Below are 23,297 nucleotides of genomic sequence, written 5' to 3' on the forward strand. Positions count from 1 at the left end.
ATGGCCTTCTTGAATGCTGAGGACTACTTCCTGTACCATTGCTTGAAGAAAGTACTTTCAAGAAACTGGCCGTAGGTTTGAAAGTTGAGATTCAGTCCATCTTCAACTCGAAAAGGTCCAACTTACCTCATCCTTAATGATAGCAGCCTATACCAGAACCCTTCTCCACCTTGCTGGCACCTGACTCAAAGTGGTGCCCTGTGTCCATTAGTGATCCAGCCACGAGCCCATCCATCTGGTCCATCAAGAGTCACTCTCATTTCATCTGTCCATAACATCTTTGAAAAATCCTTGATGTATTTCTTTGCCAAATCTTGTTGCTACAACTTGTGAATATATATAGTAGTGGTCGTGTTTCAGACTTCTTGACCTTGGCCATGCCTCTGAGCACTTGGCACCTTGTACTTCTGGACACTCCAGGTAGGTTGCAGTTCTGGAATATGGTAGCATTGGAGGATAATGGGTTCCTGGTAGCTTCATGTTTTATTATTCTCAATTATTTTGCAGTTAATTTGCACCTTTTCATCTCCATGAGTTTTTTGCACCCCCAGTTGACTATTCGCAACAAATGTTTGATTGTCTGGTGGTCATGCCTAAATAGTTTAGATATTTCAAGAGTTTTCATCCGTCTGAAAGGCATTTTACAATATTTGACTTTTCTGTATCAGTTAAATAACTTTTTTGGCAGGTAATGAAGCTGCCTAATATTTATGTACACCTCGATATAAGGTGTTAGTCACTTTCGCCCTCATTACACAAATGCATACCACCTGAAAATGATTGAATCCAATAAGCATTCAAGTTTATATGGTTTGGAGTTAGAAAATGTGCTTGGAAATAATGATAAGATCAGAATACTCACTTGCCTAATAATTGGGCACACAGTGTGTGTGTGTGTGTGTGTGTGTGTATATATATATATATATATATATATATATATATATATATATATATATATATATATACAGCTTCATTTCAAATGAAAAATGAATTAAAATAATTTGTATTATTTTTTAAAACGCATTACAATACAATTTTTCTTTCATTTTTATCCCCTTTTCTCCCAATTTGGGATGCACAATTCCCATTACTTAGTAGGTCCTTATGGTGGCGCGGTTACTCACCTCAGTTCGGGTGGTGGAGGACAATTCTTAGTTGCCTCCACTTCTGAGACATTCAATCCGTGCATTTTATCATGTGGCTCGTTGTGCATGACCCGTAGAGACTCACAGCATTTGGAGGCTCATGCTACCCTCCACGATCCATGCACAACTTACCACGTGCCCCATTGAGAGCAAGATCCACTAATCACGACCACAAGGAGTTACCCCATGTGACTCTACCCTCTCTAGCAACCGGGCCAATTTGGTTGCTTAGGAGACCTGGCTGGAGTCACTTAACACACCCTGGATTGGAGCTTGCGACTCCAGTGGTGGTAGTCAGTGTCAATACTCGCTGATTAACCCAGTCCCCACCCCTATATATTTATATAAAGTCTGGCACAAAACATTAAAAAAAATTTAGGGTCACTGCATCAAACTTGAACACAAAGAAATACACAAAATACAACTAATTAAACAAAAAACATTGAATCAAAAGTATAGTGATAACATCTCGGTTACCTACGTAACCTCGGTTCTTTCTAGATGAGGGAACGAGTATTGCGTACGCTAGCTTACGCTACGGGAAAGATTCAACTTTTCTGAGATATTGAAGCCAAAAAATTATCCTTAATTTTGTATCATTTGTCAGCGCAGTGCAGCAACTGCAGACCTTGAGCGGGCTAGCTAGCGAGCTCATTGGTTGCTCTGCGGCAACTGCTGCAGCCTATAGACGAACTTGCGTGAACTCGCGCCCAATGAGAGGCGCCCGCGCGCTCACTGTCCCAAAGCCCGCCAGAATGGGCGTGGCTAGGGTGCATATAAGCGCAGTTCGTAGGCTGGAACCTTGGTTTTCATTGAATGAAGCGAAAATTGCTCGTGGCGCGAGCACGGCCAGCTACGCAATACTCGTTCCCTCATCTAGAGAGAACCGAGGTTACGTAGGTAACCGAGACGTTCTCTTACAAGAGGTTCTCTCGTATTGCGTAAGGTAGCTTACGCTACGGGAACCCATTGTCAACGCCGTGCGCGCCAAGCATCCACTGCATGAGCCCCAGGGGGGTGGGGGGACCCGGGGGAGCCCTTGTGAGTGGGGAAATAATATTTGGCCGGCAAGAGTGCGGGTCAGTGTGTGTGTGATACATAAGCACTTAGTGGGAAGGGAAAAACAGTCTGTGTGGAATGTGTCCCATTAGTGCAGCTCACCAGGGGAGCTGTAGCGTATTAAACCGCTAGTAGTTTTGCCTGCAGAGCAGGCACTTCCAGATTGTAAAATCTGACAAAGGTGGAGGGGGAAGCCCAGCCCGCTGCCACACATATGTCCTGAATGGAAATCCCGCTGGACCATGCCCACGAGGAGGCCATGCCTCTGGTGGAGTGAGCCCTAATGCCTAACGGGCATGGCAGGTCTTTCGACACGTACGCGGCAGCAATAACGTCCACTATCCATCTAGACAGTGTCTGTTTCGAGGTGGCGAGACCCTTGGTGCTCCCCCCGAACGAAATGAAAAGCTGCTCAGCGCGTCTGAAAGAGGCGGGGCGCGCAGTATACAATCTCAGTGCTCTGACTGGGCAAAGGAGATTTGTGTCGCGCTTGCTATCGGATGCTGGCAGAGCCGATAGGGAAATAATCTGTGCTCTGAAAGGAGTACCGATCACCTTGGGGACATAGCCGTGTCTAGGCTTTAAAATGACCTTGGAGTCACTTGGTCCAAACTCCATACACGCAGCGCTGACAGACAGCGCGTGAAGGTCTCCCACATGTTTAACTGATGACAGGGCAGTCAGAAAACGGTTTTGAGTGAAATTTATTTCAAATCCACGGATTCAAGCGGTTCGAAAGGGGGGGCATTCATAGCTTCGAGAACTACAGAAAGATCCCAGATAGGAACCGATGGGGGGCGCGGGGGGTTCATCCTTCTAGCTCCCCTGAGGAAGCGGATGACCAGCTCGTTTTTTCCCCGTGACTGGCCGTGCAGGGGTTCGGCGAACGCCGCGATGGCCGCCACGTACACTTTGAGCGTGGATGGGGATCTGCCCTTATCCAACAGCTCTTGTAAAAACACGAGCAGTGACGACACCCCACATGTCCGTGGGTCCAGGTCTCTGTCGGTGCACCATTTTGAAAACACCGACCATTTGGACGCATAGAGTCTTCTCGTGGAAAGGGCTCTAGCGTGTATGATAGTGTTCATTACTCCTTCTGGCAAAGCGACGGGTAGTCGTTGATCACCCACGCGTGCAGCGCCCAGCGCTCTGGGTGGGGATGCCAGATCGTGCTGCGAGCTTGAGAGAGGAGATCTGCTCTCACTTGGATGGGCCACAGGGCTGTCAGTGACAGCTGCGTAAGCTCCGGGAACCATGTCTGATTCTCCCAGCGCGGGGCTATGAGGAGCACCGAGTGACGCGTTTCCCTGGTCCTCTGCATTACCTGTGGCAATAGCGAGACGGGAGGGAAGGCGTAAAGCGGGCGGTTGGGCCAGTCCTGGGCCAGCGCGTCCTCGCTTTCCGAGAAAAATACTGGGCAGTGAGAGTTCTCTTCTGACGCGAAGAGGTCTATCTCTGCTCTGCCGAATATTTGCCATAATTTCTGGACTGTTTGAGCGTGCAGGGACCATTCCCCTGGGGAACATTGTCTCTGGACAGTCTGTCTGGGCCGTCGTTCAGGTGGCCTGGCACGTCGCGTCGCCCTCAGCGGCGCAGGTGGCCCTGGGACCAACTTAGTATGCGTTTTGTCAGATGGAAGAGGTTCCTGGATCTGACACCGCCCTGACGGTTTAGATAGGATACCACAGATCTGTTGTCCGAACGGACCAGGACGTGGTGACCTTGAATGACCGGGAGGAAGCGCACGAGCGCGTACTCGACCGCTATCATTTCCAGACAATTTATGTGAAGGAGCTTTTCCTGAACTGACCATAGGCCGAAAATCGGCGGGCCCTCGCAGACCGCGCCCCAACCCGTGTTGGACGCGTCTGTCGAGATGACTTTTCAGCGAGATACAGCTCCTATCGTCACTCCCCGCTGATACCATTCGGCCAACGTCCAAGGCTGCAGAGCTGATATACAGGTCTGAGTCACTCTGATCGGCTGGCGGCCTGTGGCCCACGCCCAGCGAGACGCGCGGGTGTTTAGCCAATGCTGAAGTGGGCACATGCACAGTAAACCCAGCTGAAGTACTGCTGCGGCTGAGGCCATGTAACCTAACACTCTCTGAAATGTTTTCAGAGGCGTGAGGCTGTTCATCTGGAAAGACGTGGCTAGTCGCATGCCGGTTCCGCACGCGCCGTGTAGATAAGCGAGCCGTCATTGCCACAGAGTCTAGTTCTATTCCAAGGAAGGAAATTGCCTGACTGGGCTGTAGTGAGCTCTTGGTCCAATTGACTGCAAGACTCAGACTGTTCAGATGACTGAGGAGAACTGTCCTGTGAGACAGAAGCTCCGTATGTGACTGTGCCAAAATCAGCCAATCGTCCAAATAGTTCAGAATTCGCAAGCCCTGACTCCGCAGGGGTGCAAGCGCCGCATCCATGCACTTCGTGAAAGTATGGGGTGCTGAGGACAGGCCGAACGGAAGGATGGTGTATTGATAAACCTGACCGTCGAAGGCGAATCTCAAGAATGGCCTGTGACGGGGATTTATCTGAATCTGAAAATAGGCATCTTTCAGATCGAGAGAAATAAACCAGTCCCCCTGGCGCACATGCGCGAGGAGTTTCCTGATTGTAAGCATTTTGAACGGTCTTTTTGCAAGCACCTTGTTCAAAACCCTGAGATCTAATATTGGTCTGAGGCCGCCGTCTTTCTTGGGGACAAGAAAATAACGGCTGTAAAACCCCGACTCGCTCAGTGAAGGCGGCACTCTCTCTATGGCTCTTTTTCCACAGAAGGTTTGCTATTTCTGAGCGAAGCATGCAGGCTGCTTCCGTGTTCACAGTAGTTTCGAGCCAGCCCTGAAGCGGGGAGGGCGGCGATCGAACTGTAGCAAATAGCCCTGTTTTATTGTGCTTAACACCCATTTGCATATCCCTGGGATAGCTTCCCACGCTTTGAAGCGTAACGCTAGAGGGTGAATGGCCGAGTCGCCCTGATTGCCGTACACAGCGGGCTGAACAGAATGTGTGAGCGCGCTTATTGTGCTTATGCATGACTGCTCGCAGACAGCAGGGACATGCTGTTCTGTGAGTGACTTCCCGATTGAGATGAATGGGGAAAGAGTCACATCTGTTAAGTGATGCGCGAGCATAGTCAAGGGCACGGGACTTACACATAGAGAGGTGTTTGCTGGCAGTGTCACAGAGCGGGCAGAGAGGGGACGCGCGCACGGGCTCGTGGGCGCGTTTATTGACTCTAACACTCGAGCGGGCTGTGCCCGCTTTATGTGAGTGTGCTCTGATAGGAACACGGGAAGTGTAATGCTTGTGTGTAGGGGTGAACACTGGATTGTGGGCACATTTTCTACACATAAGACATGTTTGCTCTCTGATAGGGACACGGGAAGTGTAATGCTTGTGTGTAGGGGTGAACACTGGATTGTGGGCACATTTTCTACACATAAGACATGTTTGCTCTTTACAAGATCTTTTTGTGTCGCCGTGAAAACGGCGTTTGAGTGCAGGCAAGTGGGTAGTAACACCGGCTTGTTGGCTGCTGAATTCACCACTGTAGTAACCTGAGAGAAGGGGACTGACAGGGGGCGAAGCTTTGACGGTGGTCCGGCCGCGGCGGGGCTGAGCCGTCGTTTTTTCAACAAAGCTAGGAGGACTTCCGTTGTTCAGGTTTCAGCGTAATCTTAGGCCGAGGCCCGCGGGGGGGCGGCGGTCTGCGGCGGCTGTCTGAGCACGATCTGGGGCGGCCGCCCTGTCGACGCTGGGAAGTCTGGCTTTGTTGAGCTGGGCGCTGTCAAGATGCTCGTGCAGGAGGCTGGTTACGTGGGCAGCCTGCAGAGGAGCTAGCGCGGCGAGGCAGGAAGAGATTCATGGCTTGGGTGGCTTTCTGGACTTCCGAAAAACGGTCAAAAATGCCACTTACCGCGGAACCGAAGAGACCGGACGGAGAGAGCGGCGCGTTGAGGAACGTGGAGCGCTCAGCTTCTCCCATGTCGGCTAGCGTTAGCCACAGGTGTCTCTCGGTTACAGTCAGCGAGGCCATGCACTTCCCTAGGGCTTGAGCTGCAGCTTTGGTGGCGCGAAGGACTCACTTTAGCGATTCGCTAAAATAAATCGTACTTGCAAACACCACTTAAGATAGAGAGAGAGGAGACTGTTATTGATTATTGCCTCAGCCTGCTTTGTTGTAAGGTTGTGCAACACAATATGACATACAATATGTACTACAGCTTTCTTTCTCCTAGACATACCTATCTCAAAACCACTTTTTTGGGAGGCAAATTATTTTCAGTAAATTGAGTGACAGATTTAAAAAAAAATATATATAACATTTTTTAATTCACTGGTCAATCTCAGAATTGGAGCATGATACAGTATGCAAATGTTCCCATGTTGATTGGTCCACTGAAATGAAAATAATTTGTGGCACTCATTTAAAGCTCCTAGTTGGTTCTGCTTGGTTTCAGAAGCACAGAGGGAAACTCCAGATGCTCAAAGGTTTAAAAAAAGAAGGCTTACAGTGTTAACGTAGCTATTCAAGACTAATTGTGTGATGAAATATGATCTCCATTGTAATCTCCCATCAGTGCATAAGAAATGGCCTAGTTCTGAGGAGCAGCAGAGAGGAATGTTTTTTCGACCTGTATTCCTCCGGGACATCACGTCATGCCAACATCAAAATCTCAACCTCTCCCTGTCTGTGTATGTGTGTGTGTGTGTGTGTGTGTGTGTGTGTGTGTGTGTCTGTCTGTTAATAGAAGAGTATCAAAGTGCACAAAGCACTGGAGCTCTGGGAACTATCCTCTGCTCTGTAGTCTTAAGGTTTTCAGCCTCATGCTCGGGAAGCTCAGTATTTATCCAGAAAAAAATGGGCCTGCCACTGAGACAGAGTCCAATTAGAGATGGTTTGCTTGGGCTAAAACTCCTGCAGTGCCCCCCTGAGCTGGAACTAATGACAATGTGCTCCATCTTAGTGGACGGAAATGGGAGAAGATTCTCTATTAAGCGTCAGGGAAGACGTTGCATGTCTGCCTGTTGTCTCTTTCTTTTCTGTTTCCTTTCTATTGTTCTCCCTCTGGGCTTGTTTGAGACACGGGTGTCATTTCTCTTACCAGCACTGCAAATGACATGCCATCCCCTAACTGGTGTAACTTCTCCATCGAAAATTACCGGGAAGACATACTCCCCTTTCCTGCGCTGAATCTCAGCGATCGTTAACTGCTTTTGTTCTTCACCAAATATAATGTCCCGTAATGTAGGAATTTTGTGTGTCTGAGAGTGTATTATTACTGTCTATCCTGGGAGCTGTAGTTTACATTTCATTGTGTTGTTGTGGATCCAAATGCATTTTTGACTCATTTGAACAGCTGTTTTTTTTTTTTTCACTCTCAATGGCTGAAATGTGGGCGCCTCAATATCCAGATGGAACAGATTAGAGACGTGTTACGCAACATTTTCTTAAGTGGATTGGAATAGTTCTTATCTGAGCACAATTCAATAGCTGGAGATGGATGAGAATAAAGTGGACAGAATGTTACAGCCTCGGTATGAAGTTTTTTCAATGGCGCCACCACATCTCATTGCAGAGGTACAGTGAAAGGTTGATATGCTGCATGTTTGTGTTGGAGAGAGACAGACAGTCTCCAATGGGCATTTTCAATGAACATCAACACAAAACCATTTTTGTTTGTCTATGCTTGCTGAAGATATTTGTTATGATATTTTAAAGGGATAGTTAACACAAATTAAACTTGTCATCATTCACACCCTCTTGTTTTTTCAAACCTGTGTAACTTCCTTTCCTTAGAACACAAATGGTGAAGTAATAGAAAATCTTAGCCTAGCGTCTTTTTTCCACCAACATTCTTCCATTCTTCTCCTTTTTGTGTTCCACTAAGGACAGACAGTCATACCTGTTTGGAACAACATTAGACTAAGTAAAATATGACAGAATTTTAATCAATGGGTGAACTATCTCATTAAGTTTGTGGAAATAAACAATGCAAACTGCAAAGGACCTTAGCCCTTTAAAAGGTGTTGAACAAACAAAACACTTTGCCACAGAATAGGAAATTCTAATTAAGCCGAACACTTTGGACAGTTCAAACTGTTTATATATAGTATTTCAGTGGAATACTAATACACCTTGAGAGATGTGTGTGTTTGTTTACATTCTCTGTAAAATTAATTTTTCACTTGTTAATTGCTCTGGCCCTTGCTGCCTCTCCGACAGAAGGAGAGAAAAGGTGTTTGCTGTGAATGTGAGATTTTTTTGTGGCTTTGTCTTGTTTTTGCAAATCACCATGTTTTTCGGTCATGTTCTGTTTGCACTGTTGGACATCCTCTGATTGGCTCGCTGCAGTTGTTCTCTAACACAAGTGGCCAATTTTTTTCTTTACAATTAAAAATGTGCAAAAAGATGACAGATTGGGAAAAGTTTCGGAAGTGTTTAAAAGCAGCATACATACAAAAGGGACTTTAAAATTATTAAAATACACTGTGAAGATCAAGCTTCAGAAATTACTGCTCTTGCATAAACTGTAATAAAAATAAATTATGAGGATCATCTTGAGGAAGATATGTGTGTGTGGCTTTTTTTTTCTAGCAGCGATGCTTTAAAGAACCCATTAAATAGTTTGATGAACACAATACTTAACAATACTTAAAAATTTAATTTAAAATGTTTTAAAGCATTTAATTTTGTGCAACCAATGACATGCTGACAAAACTATGTGATTTAAATGGGATTTCCAGGTCTGATCAAATCTTAAAAAGTCATGGACCATTCCTGGTATTTCTGTAGCGAATATAAGTTATGCTAATGTAATGTGTAGTTATGCTCAGCTTTAGAATATTTTATTGGCTACAATTAGCTTTTTGTAAGTTTATATATTTAAAATTATTTAAAAAAAATCCAGCAATGATGAAGAGACAGAAAAGTCATGGAAATGTCACAGAAAAGTCATATAAATCAAATAAATGCCCCAGAATGCACCGTATACATATGTAGATCCCTCCTTCAGCTGGTTCAGATACATTAACAGCAGTGCCATCTTGGAACGATCAACAAGGAGAGCAGTTTGAATGTAAGCGAATGGAGAAGAAGCCTCAGGCTGCTGCATAAACTGCTTTTTTTTGGAAATAGTTCATCATGTAATGAATTGACTGACTGGTTGCTAATTTTCAGTATGTTTGCCATTATATTTTCATTTGTAGAGGACTTTATGTGCAGTCTGCTATGGGGAAAAAACTGTTCAGAAGTGAAGTAATTTTTGGAAAATCACATCTGAAAGTTGGCTGGAAAAGACAATAGATTTTTGCAGACCTTATCTGTCAATTTTCATTCATGTGTTGACGGATGGCTCTTAAACTAACCAATATGGCGGATGCACCAACATAGCGTGGTCCATAGAAACAGCTGCTAATAATGTATATACGTATAGATATCTATGGTTTTTGCACCATTTTCCAGGTAAATAATTTTGTCATTTCATAAAGGAATATTCTGGGTTCAATACAGGTTAAGGTCAATCGACAGCATAATTTTGATTACCACACAAATTAATTTTGATTCGTCCCTCCATTTCTTTAAAAAAAGCCAAAGTCAAGGTTACATTGAGGCACTTACAATGGAAATAAATGAGGCCAATTTATTTGAGGGTTAAAGGCAGAAATGTGAAGCTTATAATTTTATAAAAGCGTTTTCATTCATTTTTCTGTTTAAACTTGTCACATATTCTCTGTTGTCTTTTGTTTTTGTGCTTTTATTTTGAAATTCTTGTTTAGTTTCCTGTTTCCTGTATTAGTTTTGTAGACCTTGTAGTTTTATTCCTTGATTGATTCTCCCTGATTGTTTCTCATTCCCTGATTGTTTCCCCAGGTGTCCCTTCTTTTCCCGTGTATATTTAAGCCCTTGTTTCCCCTGGTTAGTTTGTCAGTTTCTGCATGTTTTGTCATGTTCTTTGCCTGGTTTCCTGCATTTTGAGTTACTTTGTTCATCTTTTGTTTGCATTAAGGCTGCACTTAGATCCTCATTCTTTGCCTGCCTGTCACAAAACTCATGTATTATTTGAGCTGTAAAGTTGTTTAAATCATAATTTTTACGATCGTTTTAGGGCTTGTTGACATTACATCGTCATGGTAATGAAATTGTGAAATTGGCTATAACGTGTGTGTGTGTGTGTGTGTAGCCACTATATCAGCACATCACCATGCAGTAGAAGTTAATATTTGGGGAAGCATGACTTGATCCTTGGGTTCCTGAGAGGCGCGAGGGGGTTAACCCCCCCAGGCTGCACCGCGTTCCCTCATGGGACCTCTCCATGGTCCTTTGGGGCCTAGAAACTTTGTGAGGTTCTATAACCTCAGGGTATTGTCCCGTATGTTATCAGGTGACACAAACAGGTAAGTTCAGGTCAGCTTGCCAGGTGTAGTGCTTGCGCATAGCGCCTTTCCCCTCCCTTAAGGAGGGGAAAGGCGTTCGCAAAAAAAGTATGAATCCTAGACGTTCTTCCTCCTTAGCCCAGCGGCTGACGAGTCTTCGGAGAGGCTTGCCGCCCGCCCCAGTACGTGCATCAATTAGGCCCCCGTACTGAGGTTAGTGCTCCACATGTGCTGGTTGTCTCCTTAGGTAACCCCGTGTGATGTACATTCCACAAAAAGGTTTCCCCACAGGTAAACTGCATCTTCCTTGGGCAGAGGGCCCTCTGTCCTTGGCCACCGTGTTTGTAGTAACTCCTCCCCTCCTTGGGTAGGACCTACCTTGGTGACGCTCCACACGACTTGCTTCCACTCCGACCCGGTGAGAACATGTGTTGTATTCCACTAAGAAGTCCTCCCCCCCTGTCGGGGCTGGTTGTGGTCTCCGTGGTGTCCTCCTCTTTGGAGGAACACCCCGCCAACATGGACCTTATATGGCCCCCAGCTCTGAGCAGTTAGCCGCTCCCCAAGGTGTAGGGGACCACTTCATGCCTGCCAGCGTGTTAGGGGTAGTTACGCGACGGATTGCTGCGCTGGCTACGAGGCACACAGAGTTCTGCCCGTCTTGCACCACCAGTCTGCATAACTGGGATCAGCTCTTGTAGCTCTTTTCCATTGGGAACCCTAGTGTCAACTCATCGACACAACGTCGAGTGAGTGACCGATGGGGAACATCATGGTTACTGATGTAACCTACAGGGAACGAGACGTTGTGTCCCTCTTGCCACAACACTGAACCAACTGCTGAAATGTCCGGGTCTTTAGCTCGGTTCCTCAGTGAAAAACCTGAGTGTGTGTTTGGTAACTCCTTTTATACCCATATCTGGGGGAGTGGCATGCAAATTCCAGATGCAGATGCTTCTAGCAACGCAAGCTCAATTTTGTGCATCCCTGCATTCCAAAATGTATAATGCCTTTTGCATGTTTGCACACCTAGGCACAGCAGAAGCAGTGCATATTTTTTCTGCATCCATGTTAAGTTTAAAGTTTTCATATTGGAAGCAGAAGCACTGCAAGGCAGAAGTGTCGCAGAAACAGCACTGCTGCGATCATTTTGACGCAGAGTCTTTTTTTGCTGTACTGCTCAAGCTGAATTAAAGTGACAGTTTATGGTTGATTGCAGCCACGGCCCATGCATTTTAAGTCTAGGCCTTCAGTGCTATTCATGCCATTAAGAAAGCACAGTTTTGCAATGAATAAGACGTTTTACAAACACGTCCAAACACAAAAGCCAGAACCAAGGAGTTCAAATACAAAGAAAAAGTTATCTAATAATATTTGCAATTTAAAATTTGCTTGTAATAAATGTTGTTTTGTGAGGATACACAGTTAATTTTCAAAACTTGATCCGACACTGAATGGTCAAGCAGCCTAATTTACTCTTAGAAAACTCCTGATGTTGCTATAACAATGCAAGGAGCACTTAACAATTAGCTTGAAGTGAAAATCAGCCCACCTTTCCTGTTTAATTAATCAATCGCACAATCATGCAGAACATTTCAGGTTTTTAAATCCATAAGGATCTCTTTCTCAACAGCAATACCAGAAGTGATGACAGCCGACTCGTCAGCAAGATCTTGTGCTCTTCGCTTTCAAATTATGTACATCACTTAAAGAGTGATTGCATCATTCAAGGCCAGCTAGAAGGCCTCGACTGGGACATATCCTAAAGACCACACCCACAAAAATATTGGCTGATGAATCTGAAATTCTGAAGGCCTGACAAGCTCAGACCCACGTGCTGCTTCGGTTAAGGAGCATGGCTTCGGGCATGTGATTTGTGAAACAGTTGACACACTTTGCTTGTAAGCATCAAGGAATAAATTCTGATTGGATAAATTTATTTTTTTTTGCTATTCATTTGTAGATTAATTATATATAAATATAATAATTATATATAATTTTTAAATATTTTAAGATAACTATAATTATTTAATATATTGAATTATTGTTATTTGAGGGGCTTTCTCAGCAAATATGTTTGTATGCGATTAATTGCTATTAATTAATTGGGACACCATGTAATTCATTTGATTACAAATTGTAATCGATTGACAGCCCTAGTTTCAGCAGTCTGCTTCTTCAGTGAGTTTTCACTTTCAAGCCAACTACTGTCATGGCGTAGCAGCAGATTGAAGACAATATTGCCGAGCAAGTGAGTTAAAGTCAATATATTTATAGCACCTTTAGCACTTCAAATTTAATGGCACACTGTTACGTCCCCTAGGGGTGGGACACAACAAGTTGAAGGCAGGTCCCTGCTCCCTGCTTAACCATCAGACCAAGAACCCCAGACAACAGTGATCAAAGATCCAATATTTGTTTTTATTGGATTTAAATATTTTCAAAGATGTAACAAAAAATGCGCAGCAGGTTTTGGGGCTTCGGGGAGACCCCTGGCACAAAATAATAATTAAAAATAGTCTAGAAAGAAAAAAATAACTAGCCTGAAAGAAGAAAGTAAAAATACACTTTAACTAATGTAACTTTACTAACAGAAACAGAGCGAACAATATCAAATAAACAAGGCAGGTCACCCCTACAAACCTGACAGCTATAGCTCAGTAAAGCTCTGCACCTGCACCTACAGACACTCAGATCAGAAGACACCTACAGACACAAACAGAGAGTACAATACTGAAAAGCACAGACAAAAATGTACACATTATTATGGGATGTAACACACACACTTTGGAAAATAGCTCTGTTGCCCCCTGGAGTACTGAGATTTGTTACCCCCACGGTTAAATAAGTTCAACTGAACCACACATTGGCAATGCATCAGCCAAGTGCTTGCATTTGTGTGCGCATTCATGCGCAAAATATGTTTTCTGGTCCTAGGACTACACAAGATGGCATAAAGATGTCCTCAAAGATAACAGACAGATTAAAAACCACAAAAAAATTTAATTTAATGGGACCATTATTACAAGTTTGTGCCCACCCTGCTTTGCAGATTTTTTACATCATATGCACCTTTTTAAAATAAATTATTTTGACTGTACGCACTAGTTTCGCTGAAAAATTTAAGATGGGGTATCAATGAATTTACCTTCTGCTCACCATTTAAGTTTCCGTCAGTCATTTGGTAGCCACAGGCTCTTGGCTGTCTCTCATTGTATGTGTATTTTGTTTATTTGGAAGAGAGTTTTATCCAAATCAACTTACACTGCATTCATGCAATACGTTTGATCAGTTTGTGTGTTCCCTGCAAATGGAACCCATGATCTTGGCGCTGTTAGCGCCATGCTCTACCAGTTGAGCTACAGGAACCCTTTATGAAGTTCCTGTGAAGTTCCTGCTTTAAAAAGACAGAGTTTCATTCCGTTTCATATTCTGTGGTGTGTGTTATGACGCTAGAGTGGAATACAGATTGCCTACCTGCTTTCAGATGAATCGTTAAGGCTTGAATGAGTTTTATGGGGTTATTTTTGTTTCATATTAACAACAAATGGAAAGAGATTTACAAATAAAAAGTTGGTTCACAAATAAATGGAATGAGATCCACAAAGAAATGTAAGCGTTTCACAAAAATAAAGTGAAATCACAAATAAATAAAAAATGATTTACAAAAACATAAAAAATATGTATCACGATTTGTTTTAGAATCATGGCTGGATCAAGCTCTCTTTCAACATGGTCTCTTGGCAAGAACTTTAAAATAAGTAGAAGCAATAAGTGGAATAAATCACACTGCAACTGAAGGTTTGTATAAATTTCTCTTATTTCTAAATATGTCAAATCAAATCAAATCACTTTATTGTCACACTACCATGTACACAAGTGCAACAGTGGGGGAAAGTCTTGTGTGCAGTTCCGAGCAACATAGCAGTCATGACAGTGACGAGACATATACCAATTACAATAAACAACATACTTACACAACACAATTTACATATCAAATGTACACATAATTACACAATAATAATATAAAATGTACAGGAAACAATACACACAATATAGAATACACATACAATACAAATAAAGAGTATATAAAAATATATATATACAGTAGTTGTATTGGGGAGAATATATTTGACGGTCCAGTGTGAGATATAAGATTAATAAAGTGCAGTGCTGATTACTGATCGTGAGAGATCAAATGTTCTAAAGTCTGATTGCTTGGGGGAAGAAGCTATCATGTAGACGGCTGGTGCGGGTCCTGATGCCGCGATACCGCCTGCCTGATGGTAGCAGTGAGAGCAGCCCATGACTCGAGTGGCTGGAGTCTCTGATGATCCTCCGAGCTTTTTTCACACACCGCCTGTTATATATGTCCTGGAGGGAGGAAAGCTCACCTCCGATGATGTGTCTGGCAGTTCGCACCACCCTTTGCAGGGCTTTGCAGTTGTGGGCGGTGCTATTGCCTTACCAGGCGGTGATGCAGCCAGTCAGGATGCTCTCTACAGTGCTGGTGTAGAACCGTGTGAGTATGTGTTGGTTCATTCCAAACTTCCTCAGCCATCTCAGGAAGAAGAGGCGCTGGCGAGCCTTCTTCACAACGGCCTCAGTGTGGACGGACCATGTGAGTTCCTCAGTGATGTGGACACTGAGGAAACTGCTGACCCTCTCCACCGGTGCTCCATTGATGGTGATGGGGCTGTGTTCTCTGTCTTTCCTCCTGAAGTCCACTACAAGCTCCTTGGTCTTTCTGACATTGAGGGAGAGGGAATACAGGGAATACAGGAGTGGGCTGAGAACACATGTTAGATGTGTTGTTTGGTGTTCCAGGGATCCGTTATCAGAGTGTGCTGTTTTTGTTTTCTGATTAACAGTTTTTATTGATTCACACAATTGACAAAGAAAAGAAAAACATATATTCACAGAATCAACATTTAACCCCTATTATTCCCTTTCCTCATCCCCAACCCCACCCTGACTCTCAACAAATATCCCTGTGGTCACACTTGAATATACACAAAAAATGTATAAAAAAATTAAAAAAGAGTCTGCTATTTTAAACTAAGTTTCTAGGCTGAAACTCCTGGCAACATGATGGGAAATATAGGTTTGTATCTTCAAAATCTTGATACTTAAGCATTTATCTTACAGGGGACATATTATGCCCCTTTTTACACAATGTAATATAATTTTCAGGTGTCCCCAGAATGTGCCTGTCAATTTTCAGCTCAAAATACCTCACAGATAATTTATTCTACTATTCCTTTATACCCCTGTGTAGCAGTATAAGGAAGGATGGGCAAGGACGAGGCAGGAACTGGCTGAACAGTAAACATAAACTTTAATGATATAAATTAAATTAAAACAACATAAAACATAAGGACACAGACACACATGTAACGCGGCCACGTGCATCTGTCTCAAACTGGCCCCTTGGCTCCCCTTTATCTCGCTCTCCCGCTGATCAGCTGATTCAGTGCCAGCCATGCATTGTCATGGCCTCCTCCTCGTCACACTCCTCCCCCGCCCGATTCAGGCCGGGGCACCACCGGTCAAGACGCTGCCCTTCCGGCCATTCTGTCAGCTGGTGGTCAACCCCACCTGCTGCAAACCTGGGGGAGAGACAAGTGGAGGCATAGGGAGAGGGAAAGGGTGAGCGGTGACACACAAAGAGAGAGAGAGAAGAACTTGCTCTCCGGATCCCAGACGCACTGTCACACGGTCCTCAACTGCTCCTCCACCCTCTGGCAGATTGCAGTGAGTCCTTCGGCTCTCGCCGGTCGGCAGCGACCCCTCCGTCCCCAGGCAGACGGCTGCAGTTGCTCCCCTGGTGGATGGCAGAGGCGAGGACTCTGCAACAGTGCATTCCTCCTCCCTCCCGTGTTTCGGCACCACTGTAAAAGTCTAAAGAAGGGCAAGGAGGAGGCGGGAACTGGCTGAACAGTAAACATAAACTTTAATGATATAAATTAAATTAAAACAACATAAAACATAAGGACACAGACACACATGTAATGCGGCCACGTGCATCTGTCTCGAACTGGCCCCTTGGCTCCCCTTTATCTCGCACTCCCGCTGATCAGCTGATTCATTGCCAGCCATGCATTATCATGGCCTCCTCCTCGTCACACTCCTCCCCCGCCCGATTCAGGCCGGGGCATCACCGGTCAAGACGCTGCCCTTCCGGCCATTCTGTCAGCCGGTGGTCAACCCCGCCTGCTGCAAACCTGGGGGAGAGACAAGTGGAGGCATAGGGAGAGGGAAAGGGTGAGCGGTGACACACAAAGAGAGAGAGAGAAGAACTTGCTCTCTGGATCCCGGACGCACTGTCACACGGTCCTCAACTGCTCCTCCACCCTCTGGCAGACTGCAGTGAGTCCTTCGGCTCTCGCCGGTCGGCAGTGACCCCTCCGTCCCCAGGCAGACGGCTGCAGTTGCTCCCCTGGTGGATGGCAGCGGCGAGGACTCTGCAACAGTGCATTCCTCCTCCCTCCCGGGTTTCGGCACCACTGTAAAAGTATAAGGAAGGGCAAGGAGGAGGCGGGAACTGGCCGAACAGTAAACATGAACATTAATTATAAAAATGTACTTAAAACAACTTTAAACATAAGTACACACATGCAACGTGGCCACGTGCGTCTCTCTTGAACTGGCGCCTCTGGCTCCCCTCTATCTCGCTCTCCTGCTGATTCAACGCTGGCTGTGCATCATCACGCCCACCACACTCTCCTCCTTGTCACACCCTGTTTTTTAGCCCTGTTCCAAATGGTCTGTTTTAGTGTCTTTAGCTTTAAATGCAAAGGAGCTGCTGCTCCCCACACCCCTTTCTGGAAGTGGGCTGTGCCTTTCCTGCTGGTACCATGGATACCCCGGCGACAACAATGCAGGAGAACTTAAACAGTTAAAAAATTATAAATAAAATAGAGAACACACTAAGTCAATCATGTATTGTGCATAACAAAGTTTATGTGCTCCCATTAAGACCCAACATCAAATATGAAAAACAGCTATAGCTGTCAAAAAATACCACTATTGTTTCTTAATAGTTTTTGAAATATTGACCGGTTTTATTACACGTAAAATCTTCATTGCATGACCACTCAAGAGGGACTGTGGAGGATGGCAATCACTTTATATCGTAACCGAAACAGAGCTACAGCTTAATTGTTATGGAATAAGGTAGTTAGGGAGTAGTTGCTACACAATGTTTTCACAACAGGAGTTTTTTGCAGTGGGTGCAAACAAGCAAATTTGGAAAGCCAAATTTCAAACATTAAAAAAGTAGAAAGTGCGAAACTTACAACTTGCAAATCTGAAGTTGTGTCACAGAGAGTTGCTATTGATCCATAATTGATCCTTAGCTTGGAAGCAAATCCAGCCTTGTCGTTGATGAAGCAGTCCGAGTTAGCACAGTCCAAGACAACAGACACATATCTCATTTGCACTCACATTAAATTTAAATACAGAGCGTTAATGTCAAACGTGATTTGTACTTTTTGCTACACGTCTTGATTTGTCATATTTGAATTGAATAAGTGTTAAAGCTCTATGGCTGTAGGGTGGATTTTTATATAAAAATCAAATAACAATTTAAATGAGCAATATGTAACATTGACATCAAGCATTTATGGGTACTGTTGTCTCCCCAGCCCGGAACAGACATTTCAAGTAGAATATACTGGCTGTAGCATTGTTTTTGGAGAAGCCAGTATGTTAACTTAGTGTGTTTCCTAAATCTCTGATAACATATTATGACAATGTTTTGCTTTAGTACAATATTACAGTAAACAGAATCAATAGGGGCTTGGAAGGACGTGAGGGTGAGTAAATGATGACAGGATTTTAATTTTTGTGTGAACTATCTCTTTAAGCAAATTTAGTTCAGATATTAAGCTTGCAGCTGAGGCTGCTGATTTAGATGAGTTTAGCATGGCTGAGTTGCTGCCCAGCTCTCATAGATGGTTCTGGCCGTGGGCAGCAGGGAGCAGTTGGATGCTTGGCAGGGGGGGTGACAGAGAGGCCTGGTGGAGTCAGACCAGACCTCCTGCCCTGAACAAGACACATGGACAAAGATCTGAGGCTGGTTTAGCATAGGACCACAACCTGAGCCAGACCTAGTGCTCATCAAAGCTGCCTGGTCAACTGTCGTCTGCTTTCATCCTCTTCCCATCTGCCCCCATTTCCAAACACACACAGACACGCACTCACACCCAGCCCACCTGTGACTCCATACACCAAAGCAACCAGATATGGCACTATGGATAATAACAGAATGGCACTACACATACATGTATACATACAAAATACACACACTAAATTACCATCATGTCAAAGACAAAGCTTTACCAACCACTTTACATTTCTCATGACCTCTCATGTGGTGGTAATCTGAAGCTTTTGTAGCGGGTTAATGCGGTCCAGGGTGCTCAGAGCCGAGTTACGAAGCATCCTGTTGAGTCTTAACAAGCACAGGGCTTTAACTGCAACAAAAATCAATTCTCTCTGCTGACCATTCGATTGGAATTGTCTTTATGATGCATTCAGTCTTCACTGCTGGTACACAGAACACTAGTTTAGTGCCTGGTGCTTTTTCAATGACTGGTTTTGTGTTAAATGGGGTACATTTAAAGTCATTATTGTACAAATTGAACTCTTTTAGTTTAAATCAAATACAAATACAGCACTGTCAGAATTAAATTAATCACTTTCTGGGGTGTAGTAAGTATGAAAATGTGAATGAAACAAATACATCGAGCTGAAGTATGTCTCGCCACTAGTGTAACTTAACGGAATTACAAAAATAATGATAGCTTTTAAACGGTTTTCTTGAACACTCTCCCTTTGTCTTCCATTGGTTGGACAAACAGTTTGTAATGTTTTGAAAGGGCCACAGTGTTTCACTTTTAAGGGAAATCGCCCTACAAATGATTTACTTGTAGTTGTCTCTGCATATTAAGTGTAGAAAATTACACATTTCAGATTTAAAACACAAATTGTCTCTTATCTTAGTAAAGTTTTTATAACTTGAATCAATTATGTAAATATTTAGAGAAGTCCAGTACAGCTAATGGTATATGGACAATTTTCAGATCACAGCAGATGTTTAGTTTAGAAGTCTTTGCTTTGTTGCTCTAAAAATGAATTGCTTATTTGTCTCACAAGAAGCTTCAAAGTACTGCTTTACATTATTTTGGATGATAACTCTTTCTTTCATTCTTCTAATAGGCACTTTCTTTTGAAGACCCCATCTGGAAGCACTCCTCTGTTCAGCAGCTCTTCACCTGGGTATCCTCTGACTGGTGGTACCGTCTACTCCCCCCCACCCCGACTCTTACCCAGAAACACTTTCTCCAGGAGCTCCTTCAAGCTGAAGAAGCCTTCTAAGTACTGCAGCTGGAAATGTGCGGCTGTGTCTGCAATCGTGGCTGCTTTGTTGCTGGCCGTCCTGCTCTCTTATGTCATAGGTGTGTTCTTCAAACTCACTTTCCTTCATTACATCGTATAATGATTTATAACACTTTTTATCATACAGTATAGCTACTTTGCTTGTTTCTTACTGAGAATTTATAATTTTTTTTTAATTAAAAATCCCCATGATATTAAATAAAGACGTAAAGGGAAACATTGTAATAAATATTCTGTCCAAATGCAATGGCAGATGATAGGGACTCACTTTAAAGCTTAAAAAGGGACCCAAAAAAGAAACAACGTAAAATGTTTCAAAACATTACATTCCTTTTTTAAGCTATAAGTGAGTCCATATCAAATCACTTCAAATTGAAAACAAAAACACTGACCGGAATGTTCATTTAAATTGTTTGGCATAAGAAAAAAGTCATATATATTTGGACCGACATGAGGGTAAGTAAATGATGATAGAATTTTCATTTTTCTAAGAACTATATCTTTAAGAAGTTTTATTGTGTGGGGCTCAACTTTTTTCACATATGCTGAAAGTAATGTAATGTAATTGTTGAAAATATGAAGAGAATACATTTTCATGTATTTTTTAGCCATTTATGAATAAAGTAAAACCGTTATTATTTATTATATAGTATAATGTTGTTATACTGTATATTATATATTATACTAAAACCATCTATTATCTTTGCACAAGGATGTCCTTGAGGATTTTAACTTGAGTAAAAAGTTGTTCCATACTTTATTAACTTCAGCAATTAATCATGATGCAATCTGTGATATTTAATTCACATATTACAATTCAGTCATACATAATTAGGTCCTGAACTCTGAACGGATCCTTAATGCATCATTTATTGCCATCTAAACAATGAGTTGGCAACCATGCCATAATAAATCAATTAATTTAATTAGACGCTTCTTAAATGTCATTAGCATGAGTTAGAGTTGCAAGTATAGGTTTAGCTGGCCAGTGCTATGTGTCCAATAGCACACCGTGGCCTTTTGATGCTCAAAGAATGACCCTGAGATCACTCGCTCAGAAGAATGACATTTATCGCGAAGAACGGAGTGCTTCAAAGCTTCTTTGATAAACCATTGATGTGTGTTATTGTTGTGGTACAATTGTAGCAAAGCAAATACCCATGCAGAGGGGCGGAAGAAGCCTCAGCATGTGAACGTTTACTTCAGACGGAAATGCTTGATTCATCTGCCTTTTGATATGGGCTGTGATTCGGATGTATTTGGGGTTTAGTCTTATCAAGGCACCTCTCTGTGGGGAATGCCGCTTAGTTTTACGTCTAAATTCCCTCTCTTTTTCTTAAAAAAAAGTGTTTGGTTAAGTTCTTAGTAACAGAGCATAACAGCAAAAAGTTGTACAGAGCTTTCTGATGCATCCTCTTATGAATTTGAAGCAAGATTTCAAAAAGAAAACCACATCCTATGTCTCTGTGTATTTTCGTACTTTTGGAAGCATTCGTTGCTGCGTAGAGTTGCACTTGGAACGGAAAGGTGGCGCAGAAGGTGAGAGAGACTCTGCATGTAGGGTCCGATAAGGCTCTGCCAACAAATTCTCTTTCCAACAACACAGTTGACGGTAAATGTCAGCTACCACCTTGAGTCTGTGCCAGCCACAGAGAGAGTAGCACCTTTACTAAGCAGTAAAAAGCAACAACCGTCTAAATTTTTTGCTCAAATAATCCCCATATTAAACATCTCATCTGTTTTTGCCATGGTACTGTCAGGCATACTTTCTTACACACACACACACACACACACAATAGACACAGTGCATCTTTTATGTGTGTGTTGGAATGAGCATATATTTGTGTGTATATCTTTTGTGCATCGGCTTGTAAAGTGTTCTGTAAGCTATTCCAAAACCTCAGGGATTTCTGTTGAGACGATAGGTTGACACTTGCTGTTGAATATATCTGACAGCTACAGGTTACTGTTGTATCTGCATTGGTACTAAAACCATTACTAGATATGCCTAGATTTAAACATAATACATTTACATTTACATTTATGCATTTGGCAGACGCTTTTATACAAAGCGACTTACAGAGCCCTTATTACAGGGACAATCCCCCCAGAGCAACCTGGAGTTAAGTGCCTTGCTCAAGGACACAATGGTGGTGGCTGTGGGGCTCAAACCAGCATCCTTCTGATTACCAGATTACCAGTTATGTGCTTTAGACCACTACACCACTACCACTCATAATAAAATACTGTTTATTAGATAAGAAACAGAGGAATTCACTACAGTGATTTCTATTTGTTGTTGTTGTTTTTTTGTTAGTTTTTTGCTTCCACATTTAAAATTTTTTGGCAAGCCCCAGTTAATGGAATAGTACATCCAGAAATAAAATTTCTGTTATAACGTACTAACATTAATGTTGCTCCAAATGTGGAAAACAAAAGGATTGGAAAAGGATCGGCCTGTCTTCTCAATACAATGGCAGTTGATAGAGACTCACTTTACGGCTGAAAAATTAGTTTCTCCAGATGGGTTGTTTCTCACCAAAACCTATTGTATGCCCACAGATGACTTGACACAGAAGATGCATGAGATGCACTGACTGCTTTTATTATGCTTTTTTAAGCTTGAAAATGAGTTACTATCTATTGCAATTATATTGCATAGACTTTTTTTGTTTTCCGCATTAGACAGAAAGTCATACAGGTTTGGAATGACATGAGGGGGAGTGAATTATGACAGAATTTTCATTTTGGAGTCACCTATTCTTTTAATTTCTGACTCAAACAATGTCCTGTTGTAACACACACACTTCTGATCCAAAATGTGCTGCACCACATGAAACACAAGGTTTGTTCTTTTAATATTTTCTGTCAGTATTTTGGGTTCAATATTTTATATCAGTGATATAAAACTAGCTTAATAACCCAGTTACTGTCTAACATCAATAAAAGAAGTGACACTTTTACTGCGTGCACACATTCACTTTGGAGCTGGACTGCATGACCATCCACTTCCAGAATTCCTACTGTGCTCCCATTAAGACCCAACATTCCTGCAATTTGCCTACAGTACACCCATGCCATCATTACAGCATCAAGCTCTGCTTCATGTATTTTCCATCTCAGATGGTCTTTCTTGACATTTTTGTGTCATTTCAGCATCCCTTGCCTGAGATCTAGATGCGGGTTGCTAGGAGACAGATTTTGTAGTCCTGATGCAGGATGGAATGCTGAGGGTTCTGCATGGGGTGCTATGGCTGTGTCTGGCTGCCATAAGGCCACTGTGACTAATCTGGACTAACTGGCA

The 23,297-nt window shown here is 43.1% G+C and overlaps 1 protein-coding gene across 1 annotated transcript in view; it reads left to right on the plus strand.

Moving 5' to 3' along the window:
- The window catches only part of LOC127628053 (teneurin-2-like), a 390,490-nt gene that overhangs the window by 305,940 nt on the left and 61,253 nt on the right, over positions 1–23,297 (plus strand). The window contains exon 7 of the mRNA XM_052104713.1: positions 19,814–20,052. Coding sequence (XP_051960673.1) covers positions 19,814–20,052 — 239 coding nt within the window. The remainder of the gene's footprint in view (positions 1–19,813; positions 20,053–23,297) is intronic.

The sequence above is a fragment of the Xyrauchen texanus genome, chromosome 34 (assembly GCF_025860055.1).
Source record: "Xyrauchen texanus isolate HMW12.3.18 chromosome 34, RBS_HiC_50CHRs, whole genome shotgun sequence".
Taxonomy (NCBI): Eukaryota; Metazoa; Chordata; class Actinopteri; order Cypriniformes; family Catostomidae; genus Xyrauchen; species Xyrauchen texanus.